Source organism: Cololabis saira, chromosome 20 (assembly GCF_033807715.1).
Source record: "Cololabis saira isolate AMF1-May2022 chromosome 20, fColSai1.1, whole genome shotgun sequence".
Taxonomy (NCBI): domain Eukaryota; kingdom Metazoa; phylum Chordata; class Actinopteri; order Beloniformes; family Belonidae; genus Cololabis; species Cololabis saira.
Genome location: NC_084606.1, coordinates 4,412,156 through 4,424,187, shown reverse-complemented (window position 1 = coordinate 4,424,187; position 12,032 = coordinate 4,412,156). Strand labels below are relative to the sequence as shown.

General features: G+C 45.0%; 1 protein-coding gene across 2 annotated transcripts in view; it reads left to right on the top strand.

Annotated features, from left to right (window-relative positions):
• Nucleotides 1–12,032, top strand: part of LOC133420133 (NLR family CARD domain-containing protein 3-like) — a 40,604-nt gene that overhangs the window by 6,713 nt on the left and 21,859 nt on the right. For both annotated transcript variants that reach the window (XM_061709722.1, XM_061709721.1), the window contains exons 5-7: nucleotides 2,457–2,630; nucleotides 5,712–5,885; nucleotides 7,892–8,062. In XM_061709722.1, the coding sequence (XP_061565706.1) occupies nucleotides 2,457–2,630; nucleotides 5,712–5,885; nucleotides 7,892–8,062 (519 nt within the window). The remainder of the gene's footprint in view (nucleotides 1–2,456; nucleotides 2,631–5,711; nucleotides 5,886–7,891; nucleotides 8,063–12,032) is intronic.

Sequence of the window (12,032 nt, the reverse complement as noted above, 5' to 3'; positions counted from 1 at the left end):
TCCACCTGGACAGCCAGCGGTGAAGGATGACATGCCGTCAAACATGTCACCGGTTAGACTTGAGGTCCAGAGAAAACTCTGGAGTCCCACATTGTTTTGGTAGAGTTACACAGCGGTACCACACTAACTTAGTGCTTTAGTGGCCAGGTGCGTACCCCGAGTTCATGGCGGTAAACATGTGGTCAAACCCAGAAATGGAGCGCTAATCAGTGATGCAGACAGGATAGATGCGCTATGACACACAGACCGCAACAGGAAGTGATGCAGAACGCCCTTCAGTGTCATGAGGACGAGGTATTTGTCAGAAGCTGCATCAACGTGACCATCAGTTTTTATCCTCTGGTCAAAAGCAGAACGTGGAGAATCATCCAGAGACACTGGAGGAGGAACCAGGGGTTCTTCATCCCACATCCTCACACCTTGGAGGTGGAACCTCCGTCTGTACCGCTGTGTGTCCGCATATCCGTCCGTCCAGGTGAACATTTCCATTTTGGACCAGGATGAGCCGACATCTTCCAGTCCAGTTTTCCTGCTCACCACAGTACTGAGACCGTGCTTGTCAAGGTGTTCAATAACATCCACATAAATGCAGACTGTGGAAGAACCACAGTGCCGGTACTATTGGACCTCAGCGCAGCAACTCCTACTGTTATAGTATTTTACTAAAGCCACTGGAGAACTGGGTCGGGCTTTGTGGACCAATATTTGACTGGTTTGAGTCTCACTTAAAGGACAGTGACTACTCTGTGTCAACATGTAACTTTACATCAGAATCAACACAAATTAAATGTGGGGTACCCCAAGGTTCTATCCTAAGACCCTCGTATTTTACATTTACAAGCTTCCGCTAGCTCAGGTAATGATAAACAACAAGATAAGTTACCATAACTATGCAGATGACACACAGATGTACATTTCAGTGTCACCAGGAGACAATGAGCCCATCCAAGTGTTGAGTAGATGCAGAGAACAGATCAATAAGTGGATGTGGGATAATGTTCTTCAGGTGAACACAAACAAAACTGAACTAGTAGTTTTTGGACAAGATGAACAGCGTTTAAGAGTCGGCACACAGCTTTAGGTGTTACAGCTACAAACCACTGATGAGACCTGAAATTCTGGTGTAGTCGTGGACTCAGACCTGAAATCTGAGTGTAGTCGTGGACTCAAACCTGAAATCATGGTGCAGTCATGGACTCAGACATGAAATCTGCCTGTAGTCATGGACTCAGACCTGAAATCTGCCTGTAGTCATGGACTCAGACCTGAAATCTGCCTGTAGTCGTGGACTCAGACCTGAAATCTGGGTGCTGTCATGGACTCAGACCTGAAATCTGCCTGTAGTCATGGACTCAGACCTGAAATCTGGGTGCAGTCATGGACTCAGACCTGAAATTCGCCTGTAGTCATGAACTCAGACCTGAAATCTTGGTGCAGTCATGGACTCAGACCTGAAATCTGCCTGTAGTCATGGACTCAGACCTGAAATCTGGGTGTAGTCATGGACTCAGACCTGAAATCTTGGTCCAGTCATGGACTCAGACCTGAAATCTGCCTGTAGTCACGGACTCAGACCTGAAATCACGGTGCAGTCATGGACTCAGACCTGAAATCTGGGTGTAGTCATGGACTCAGAACTGGACCTCCAGAGACATTAAAACATGTACAAAGTCGTCCTTCTATCACCTGAATAACATCTCCAGGATCAAGGACTGATGTCTCAGCAGCAGGACCTTGAATAATTCATCCATGTTTATCTTCAGTGGACTTGATTACTGCAACGGCGTCTTCACAGGTCTGACTAGCTGTCAATCACACAGCTGATCCAGAACGCTGGTGGTTCTCACCAGAACTTAGAAGGTGGACACATCAGTCCAGTTCTGAGATCTTTACACGAGCTCCCTTCACCTCAGAGAATAGACTCTACTGGAAGTTTAAAAATCACTGAATGGTTCAGGACCAAAATACATCAGAGACTTGTTGCCATAGCAACCACCCAGACCTCTCAGGTCTCCTGGTTCAGGTCTGCTCTGTGTCCCCAGAACCAGAACCAAACATGGAGAAGCAGCATTCAGCTTCTATGCTCCACAGATCTGGAACAAACCTCCAGAAACCTGCAGGAACTGGAACCCTCAGTTCCTTTGAACCAAATTAAAACTTGTTTGTTTACAGCCTTTGGTGGATTATTGAAACTATTCTGAATTTAACTTTAAACAATGATACTATTATTTCTTAATTGTAACTCTAGTTTAAGTCTAACTTTTGTTTATTCTGCCATCTGCACTAACTCATGATTTAATTTCTTCCTCTTTATTGTTCATGTTTTTCTCATGTAAAGCAGCTTGAATTGTTTGTTGCTGAAATGTGATTCAACACAAACTTTACTGAAGACACAACTACATTTTCTTCAATAACAGTGAAATAACCTGGTTTTTGTTCTTTTCTTCCGTCTGCAGACTGAGTGGCTGTCACCTCTCAGAGGACATCTGTCCACTTCTGTCCTCAGTTCTCAGCTCTCAGTCCTCCAGTCTGACAGAACTGGACCTGAGCAACAACCACCTGCAGGATTCTGGACTGGAGCAGCTGTGTCCTGGACTGGAGAGTCCACACTGTCACCTGGAGTCTCTCAGGTCAGGATTCATTCAAGTCTTTTCCTGCTGACTCCCTTGCAGCAGATAATTCACTTCAGTCCAGTTTTACTGGTAGAACCCACTTCACTACAAACTCACCTCAACACTCCACACAGAAATCAAAGGTTTAAACCTCAGTCCGGTCTAATCAGTACCATATTATTGATTCTTGATTAATGTAATCTTGATTAAGTTATGGAAACCACACTTTCTCTCCATCTTTCTGGATGTCTGCTTTAAAACCTGCAGTTGTGAATTAAACCACGGGGCCGACCTGCTCTGACCTTTGACCTTCTGTTCCTGAGGGACGACACCGTCCAACGTTGTTGACACTGAAGCTGTAGTTCTGTCAACAACATCATCCAGCTGTGCAGCAGCAGGATTCAGGATTCCAGCAGAATATCTCCTTCCACATGTTGATTCCCTGGAGAAATCCAGGATTACTGCGTTTAGCGACGCTGGGTCACTACAACCCACTGATGACTGTTACCATGACGATGAGGGATGAGGGAGTGGTGGTGGATGACCATCAGCTGAGCCGACTGTCCATCAGTCATGTTACAAATAGATATACTGTTTTCTATAAACTCTCCTGACGTGACACATTCACCGTCCTCAGAGTTGTCGTGGACGTGAAATCAACCATGAGCTGGTTTTTGCAGCCTCTAGTGGCCAGTCGAGGAACTGCGGCGAGTCAGAGTTCCTCATGAGACCCGACCCAGAAGTGAGATGGTCGGCGCTTGGTCTCCACCTGGACAGCCAGCGGTGAAGGACGACATGCCGTCAAACATGTCACCGGTCAGACTTGAGGTCCAGAGAAAACTCTGGAGTCCCACATTGTTTTGGTAGAGTTACACAGCGGTACCACACTAACTTAGTGCTTTAGTGGCCAGGTGCGTACCCCGAGTTCATGGCGGTAAACATGTGGTCAAACCCAGAAATGGAGCGCTAATCAGTGATGCAGACAGGATAGATGCGCTATGACACACAGACCGCAACAGGAAGTGATGCAGAACGCCCTTCAGTGTCATGAGGACGTGGTATCTGTCAGAAGCTGCATCAACGTGACCGTCAGTTTTTATCCTCTGGTCAAAAGCAGAACGTGGAGAATCATCCAGAGACGCTGGAGGAGGAACCAGGGGTTCTTCATCCCACATCCTCACACCTTGGAGGTGGAACCTCCGTCTGTACAGTTGTGTGTCCGCATATCCGTCCATCCAGGTGAACATTTCCTTTCTGGACCAGGATGAGCCGACATCTTCCAGTCCAGTTTTCCTGCTCGCCACAGTACTGAGACCGTCCTTGTCAAGGTGTTCAATAACATCCACATAAATGCAGACTGTGGAAGAACCACAGTGCCGGTACTATTGGACCTCAGCGCAGCATCTGCTACCGTTGTTATAGTATTTTACTAGAGCCACTGGAGAACTGGGTCGGGCTTTGTGGACCAATATTTGACTGGTTTGAGTCTCAATTAAAGGACAGTGACTACTCTGTGTCAACATGTAACTTTACATCAGAATCAACACAAATTAAATGTGGGGTTCCCCAAGGTTCTATCCTAGGACCCTCGTATTTAACATCTACAAGCTTCCGCTAGCTCAGGTAATGATAAACAACAAGATAAGTTACCATAACTATGCAGATGACACACAGATGTACATTTCAGTGTCACCAGGAGACAATGAGCCCACACAAGTGTTGAGTAGATGCAGAGAACAGATCAATAAGTGGATGTGGGATAATGTTCTTCAGGTGAACGCAAAAAAACTGAACTAGTAGTTTTTGGACCAGATGAACAGCGTTTAAGAGTCGGCACACAGCTTTAGGTGTTACAGCTACAAACCACTGATGAGACCTGAAATTCTGGTGTAGTCGTGGACTCAGACCTGAAATCTGGGTGTAGTCGTGGACTCAAACCTGAAATCATGGTGTAGTCATGGACTCAGACCTGAAATCTGCCTGTAGTCATGGACTCAGACCTGAAATCTTGGTGCAGTCATGGACTCAGACCTGAAATCTGGGTGTAGTCATGGACTCAGACCTGAAATCTTGGTCCAGTCATGGACTCAGACCTGAAATCTGCCTGTAGTCACGGACTCAGACCTGAAATCACGGTGCAGTCATGGACTCAGACCTGAAATCTGGGTGCAGTCATGGACTCAGACCTGAAATCTGCCTGTAGTCATGGACTCAGATCTGAAATCTGGGTGTAGTCATGGACTCAGACCTGAAATCTGGGTGTAGTCATCGACTCAGAACTGGACCTCCAGAGACATTAAAACATGTACAAAGTCGTCCTTCTATCACCTGAAGAAAATCTCCAGGATCAAGGACTGATGTCTCAGGAGCAGGACCTTGAAGAATTCATCCATGTTTATCTTCAGTGGACTTGATTACTGCAACGGCGTCTTCACAGGTCTGACTAGCTGTCAATCACACAGCTGATCCAGAACGCTGTTGGTTCTCACCAGAACTTAGAAGGTGGACAGATCAGTCCAGTTCTGAGATCTTTACACGAGCTCCCTGCACCTCAGAGAATAGACTCTACTGGAAGTTTAAAAATCACTGAATGGTTCAGGACCAAAATACATCAGAGACTTGTTGCCATAGCAACCACCCAGACCTCTCAGGTGTCCTGGTTCAGGTCTGCTCTGTGTCCCCAGAACCAGAACCAAACATGGAGAAGCAGCATTCAGCTTCTATGCTCCACAGATCTGGAACAAACCTCCAGAAACCTGCAGGAACTGGAACCCTCACTTCCTTTGAACCAAATTAAAACTTGTTTGTTTACAGCCTTTGATGGATTATTGAAACTATTCTGAATTTAACTTTAAACAATGATAATATTATTTCTTAATTGTAACTCTAGTTTAAGTCTAACTTTTGTTTATTCTGCCATCTGCACTAACTCATGATTTAATTTCTTCCTCTTTATTTTTCATGTTTTTCTCATGTAAAGCAGCTTGAATTTGTTTGTTGCTGAAATGTGATTCAACACAAACTTTACTGAAGACACAACTACATTTTCCTCCATAACAGTGAAATAACCTGGTTGTTGTTCTTTTCTTCCGTCTGCAGACTGAGTGGCTGTCACCTCTCAGAGGACATCTGTCCACTTCTGTCCTCAGTTCTCAGCTCTCAGTCCTCCAGTCTGACAGAACTGGACCTGAGCAACAACCACCTGCAGGATTCTGGACTGGAGCAGCTGTGTCCTGGACTGGAGAGTCCACACTGTCACCTGGAGTCTCTCAGGTCAGGATTCATTCAAGTCTTTTCCTGCTGACTCCCTTGCAGCAGATAATTCACTTCAGTCCAGTTTTACTGGTAGAACCCACTTCACTACAAACTCACCTCAACACTTCACACAGAAATCAAAGGTTTAAACCTCAGTGTGGTCTAATCAGTACCATATTATTGATTCTTGATTAATGTAATCTTGATTAAGTTATGGGAACGACACTTTCTCTCCATCTTTCTGGATGTCTGCTTTAAAACCTGCAGTTGTGAATTAAACCACGTGGCCGACTTGCTCTGACCTTTGACCTTCTGTTCCTGAGGGACGACACCGTCCAACGTTGTTGACACTGAAGCTGTAGTTCTGTCAACAACATCATCCAGCTGTGCAGCAGCAGGATTCAGGATTCCAGGAGAATATCTCCTTCCACATGTTGATTCCCTGGAGAAATCCAGGATTACTACGTTTAGCGACGCTGGGTCACTACAACCCACAGATGACTGTTACCATGACAATGAGGGATGAGGAAGTGGTGCTGGATGACCATCAGCTGAGCCGACTGTCCATCAGTCATGTTACAAATAGATGTAATGTTTTCTATAAACTCTCCTGACGTGACACATTCACTGTCCTCGGAGTTGTCGTGGACGTGAAATCAACCATGAGCTGGTTTTTGCAGCCTCTAGCGGCCAGTCGAGGAAATGCAGCGAGTCAGAGTTCCTCATGAGACCTGACCCAGAAGTGAGATGGTCGGCGCTTGGTCTCCACCTGGACAGCCAGCGGTGAAGGACGACATGCCGTCAAACATGTCACGGTCAGATTTGAGGTCCAGATGAAACTCTGGAGTCCCACATTGTTTTAAATATGAGACCCGAAATCTGGGTGCAGTCATGGATTCAGACCTGGACCTTCAGAGGCATTAAAACATGGACAAAGTCGTCCTTGTATCACCTGAAGAAAATCTCCAGGATCAAGGACTGATGTCTCAGCAGGACCTTGAAGAATTCATCCATGTTTATCTTCTGTGGACTTGATTACAGCAACGCCGTCTCCACAGGTCTGACTAGCTGTCAATCACACAGCTGATCCAGAACGCTGCTGGTTCTCACCAGAACTAAGAAGGTGGACACATCAGTCCAGTTCTGAGATCTTTACACAGGTTCCCTGCACCTCAGAGATTAGACTCTAAAATACTTCTGGTAGTTTAAAAATCTCTGAATTGTTCAGGACCAAAATACATCAGAGACTTGTTGTTGCCATAGCAACCACCCAGACCTCTCAGGTGTCCTGGTCCAGGTCTGCTCTGTGTCCCCAGAACCAGAACCAAACATGGAGGAGCAGCATTCGGCTTTTATGCTCCACAGATCTGGAACAAACCTCCAGAAACCTGCCGGAACTGGAAACCTCAGTTCCTTTCAATCAAGTTAAAACTTGTTAGTTTACAACCTTTGATGGAATATTGGAACTATTCTGAATTTAACTTTAAACAATGATAATATTATTTCTTAATTGTAACTCTAGTTTAAGTCTAACCTTTATTTATTCTGCAAACTGCACTAAAACCCGTGATTTAAACTTTTAAACGTTTTTCTCATGTAAAGCAGCTTGAATTGTTTGTTGCTGAAATGTAATTTAACAGAAACTTTACTGAAGACCGGGAGAACAGTTGGAGACACAACTACATTTTCTTCAACAACAGTGAAATAACCAGGTTTTTGTTCTTTTCTTCCATCTGCAGACTGAGTGGCTGTCACCTCTCAGAGGACATCTTTCCACTTCTTTCCTCAGTTCTCAGCTCTCAGTCCTCCAGTCTGACAGAACTGGACCTGAGCAACAACGACCTGCAGGATTCTGGACTGGAGCAGCTGTGTCCTGGACTGGATAGTCCACACTGTCACCTGGAGTCTCTCAGGTCAGGATTCATTCAAGTCTTCTCCAGGTCCAGAGAACATGCTGCTAAACGTGTCTGCAGCAGGACACTTGAGCAGAGAACATGCAGCAGACCTGTGTTGTGTGTCTGCAGGCTGTCAGGCTGTCTGATCTCAGAGGAAGGAAGTTCTTCTCTGGTCTCAGCTCTGACCTCCAACCCCTCCCACCTGAGAGAGCTGGACCTGAGCTACAACCATCCAGGAGAGTCAGCAGCGAAGCTTCTGTCTAGAGTGGAGGATCCCCGCTGGAGACTGGACACTCTCAGGTAGGACACACTCAGGTAGGACACACTCAGGTAGGACACTCTCAGGTAGGACACTCTCAGGTAGGACACTCTCAGGTAGGACACTCTCAGGTAGGACACTCTCAGGTAGGACACTCTCAGGTAGGACACTCTCAGGTAGGACACTCTCAGGTAGGACACTCTCAGGTAGGACACTCTCAGGTAGGACACTCTCAGGTAGGACACTCTCAGGTAGGACACTAGTGCTGCAGCTATCCAATATGTTAGTAATCGAGTATTCTACTGAAAATTCCATTGATTAAACGAGTAATCGGATAAAACATATTTGTGTTTAGTTAAAGAGCAATTATAAATATACATTAAAGCTGCAAGCAGCGATGAATCGTCCTCCACCCTTGTGCACGTTCAGGCTGCAGTGGAAGCTTGTATGACTTGATGTAGATTCTTCAGGCCTGGACATTTATGTCAAACCATTATGGCAGAAAGTAGGAACTATCAGATATCGACCAATCAGATGAAGGAGTGGGCCTAATTTCCAGCAATAATGTTCAAGGACTCAAAACTGAGTCCGATGATGCCACCCACGACTCTTTATCAACCCAATCAATCAAACCACTCAAACGTTATTGCAGAAAATCAGAACTATGAAATATTGACCAATCAGAAGAAGGGGCGGAAGGAGGGTGAAGGAGTCAAAACCGAGTCCGATGACACCACCCACAACTCTTTATATCAAACCATTTAAAAGTTATGGCAGAAAGTAGGAACTATCAAATATGGACCAATCAGATGAAGAGTTGCATGCTTTTTGGCATCTAGCGTCGCCACGGTAACGCTTTAGACTGAGAAAAGTAATATGTGTCGTCGCATGATGGAGACGAACATTTTGATGTATAACACACCTGGTTGCACGTTACGGTTCGGGCCTTATAAAATGGCTTATTAAATGGCATAAATTGCACCAAAATTACACGATTAATTCAAAATGGCCGACTTCCTGTTCGGTTTCGGCCATGGCGCCAAGAGACTTTTCTTTAAGTTGTGACATGATACAGGTGTGTACCGATTTTCGTGTATGTACGTCAAACCGTATTGTGGGGCTTGAGGCACGTAATTTTCTAGGGGGCGCTGTTGAGCCATTAGGCAACGCCCATTAATGCAAACCATTAAATATCACATTTTTCGCCAGGCCTGGCTTGATGCAAAATTTGGTGACTTTTGGTCACGTTTAGCGGGGCAAAAAGGCATTTTGTCAGAAGAAGGAAAAAAAACCCGAGAACATTTCCTACAGATACAACCTTCGCACTGTCAGTGCTCGGGTGCTAATAGGATGTCAGATGTTAATTGACATTACCAAGACTAAATTATATAATACAGTAGGTTCATGGCTGTGCATTTAAAAACCCTGAACTTCGAGGCCGGTTCTAGGGGGGGGCAGGGGTGGGGTGGGCTGTGCCCATCCAAACGTGTGTCCTGCCCACCCAATCAAAGTTATGGGGATCATTTATTTTTTTATAATTTTATCTTTTTTATATATATATAAAAAAATATCACAAAATATCTGTACCGTTTCTGATTGGGTGGGCACTGCGCATCATTTTTAGACACTACAATGAACGCATACCGCAAAAGTTGTGTCTCGGAGACGTGAGACGTGGTCAGAACAGCAGACACACTGAAGGCTGATTTACGGTTCCGCGTTACACCAACGCAGAGCCCCCGGCGTAGGGTACGTGGCGAAGCGCACCGTTCGTCCCGCGTCACCGCGTAACCTACGCCGTAAGGCTGATTTACGGTTCGCCTCACACCAACACAGAGCGGTGCGCGTCGCCGCGTACCCCGAGACGCCTCTCTCCATCCCGGTGTTGTGCCAAAAAGTGATTTCCTGCCAGGATCTGATTTCTCCCCTGAAAATTGGTCTTTTTTACCTGCCAAAAATGGATTGAAGGCCAAATACAATTAATAAAAGGTTGTTTCTACCTAAATATGATTTGATCTCATTCTTGAGCTTCATAATAGACTAGATTCAACTAGAGCACACAGGATTGCTTTTAACTCTTTTAAAGGACTATTACAACACAAAATAGGCATTTTCACCTGACAAACATTGATTGAAGGCAAAATACAGTTAATGAAAAGTTGTTTCTGCCTAAATATGACTTGATTTCATTCTTGAGCTTCATAATCTGAAAATCTGACGTTTTAGCGCTATCGTTCAACGGGCTGCTGTGCGCGCTCCCGCGGCCAGAAATCAGAAGAAATCAGATTATGGCAGGCAATCACTTTTTGGCATTTTGTGTTCTGCCATTTTTTGCTGCTTTGCCAAAAAAATGCTACCTAATGGTTTTCTACCTTTGTAGAGCTACAATTTTACTGTGTTTTACTCCCTAAACCACTTCCTTTTCTCCCAAGTGGTCCTTGTCTCTTGCCAGGTCGTCATTGTAAATAAGAATGTTCTTAATGACCTGCCTGGTTAGATAAAGGCGAATGACTGAATGAATAGCAAATAAAGCAATAGAATTGTTTTTTTTTTCTCTTTATCGTATTCACAAAGTGTAATGCAATTCATGTCATGGGTAGTGTATTTTGAAGGATAAAATACTCAACATCCCATATTATCCATATTACATCGTGCAAGAAATGATTGGCGGGGCAATCAAACTTTGAAAATTGACTGTGCGCATGCACAGAACCACAAAGTAGCATTTCTCGGCAGGTAGCAAGGATTGGCAGAACACCGGTCCCAAGCCCGAGTAAATGCAGAGGGTAGTGCCAGGAAGAGCAATTGGGTAAGCATACTGTGGAGAAGATAGATGAACTGATATGATGATAGCATAGTTTTCAATGCATTTCAGGGGTTTGACCCCCCAAAATTTTTTCTGCATGGCCCACCCTACGTTTCAGTCTGCCCACCTTAGTGGGCCTCGCTAAATCCGGCCCTGCTGAACTCACACCAGTTGATCAAATTCACTGCCTTCACTCAAAAAACTAAGGGCCAAATCCACAAAAAATAGATTGTGCCCGCAAATAGCGCTGTGAATTGCGCCGCATTTGCGCCCGCAATTTGCCCCGCTTTAAGGTCCTATTCACAAAAGACTTTGCTCTAATGATATGCCGGCGCAAACACGGCCATAAAGTTTTGCAGCTGAGTGCAATTTTCCCTTGTCTGAGTAAGTGAGCGGAGCTGTTTCCAGTGTTCTCCATATTTCAGCACACAGATTGGTCCATAATGAAAACTGCAGAGAGCACATTAGCCTCAACTTTCACGTATTTGTACTTCTCTAGTATTTCACATGTATGACATAAGCATGCGCGGATTAATGCACAGGCAACCCTAGGCTGCAGCCTAGGGGCCCCACGTGTGGAGGGGCCCTTGGATTGGTCAGACTATTTTTATTAATGTAAATACATTTGTCGTTCTTCCGTTACAATGTTGTCGCCTGTCAATCTAAAGGCTGATTTACGGTTCCGCGTTACACCAACGCAGAGCCTACGGTGTAGGGGTACGCGGCGAAGCGCACCGTTCGTCCCGCGTCACCGCGTAACCTACGCCGTAAGGCGTAGGTTACGCCTAGATTTATATGTTTATATGGTGGAATTGTTTGTAATAAAGCAGCCCCTTACTGTATGGATGAATCCTGAGCTCCGTCCTGTTATTTTTATTTTTAAATCCGAGATAAGTCCACAACCCCACTTGATCTGACTGTCTACAGCAGGGGTGCTCACACTTTTTCAGCATGAGAACTACTTATAAAATGATCAAGTCAAAATGATCTACCACCTACTACAAAAAATGCAAAACATATATTTATTTATAAGTATATTGAGGATTCTTTATATCGCATGAGCCAATAATGCTCAACACAACACAACACAATTAACTATGTACATTTTTTTGTCATTACCCGAGTTTACTCTGATGACTTGCACTGAATTGAATCAGCCAGGGATGCATAGTCCGGACGGTAACTGCTGACAGCCAGCCTCAAGC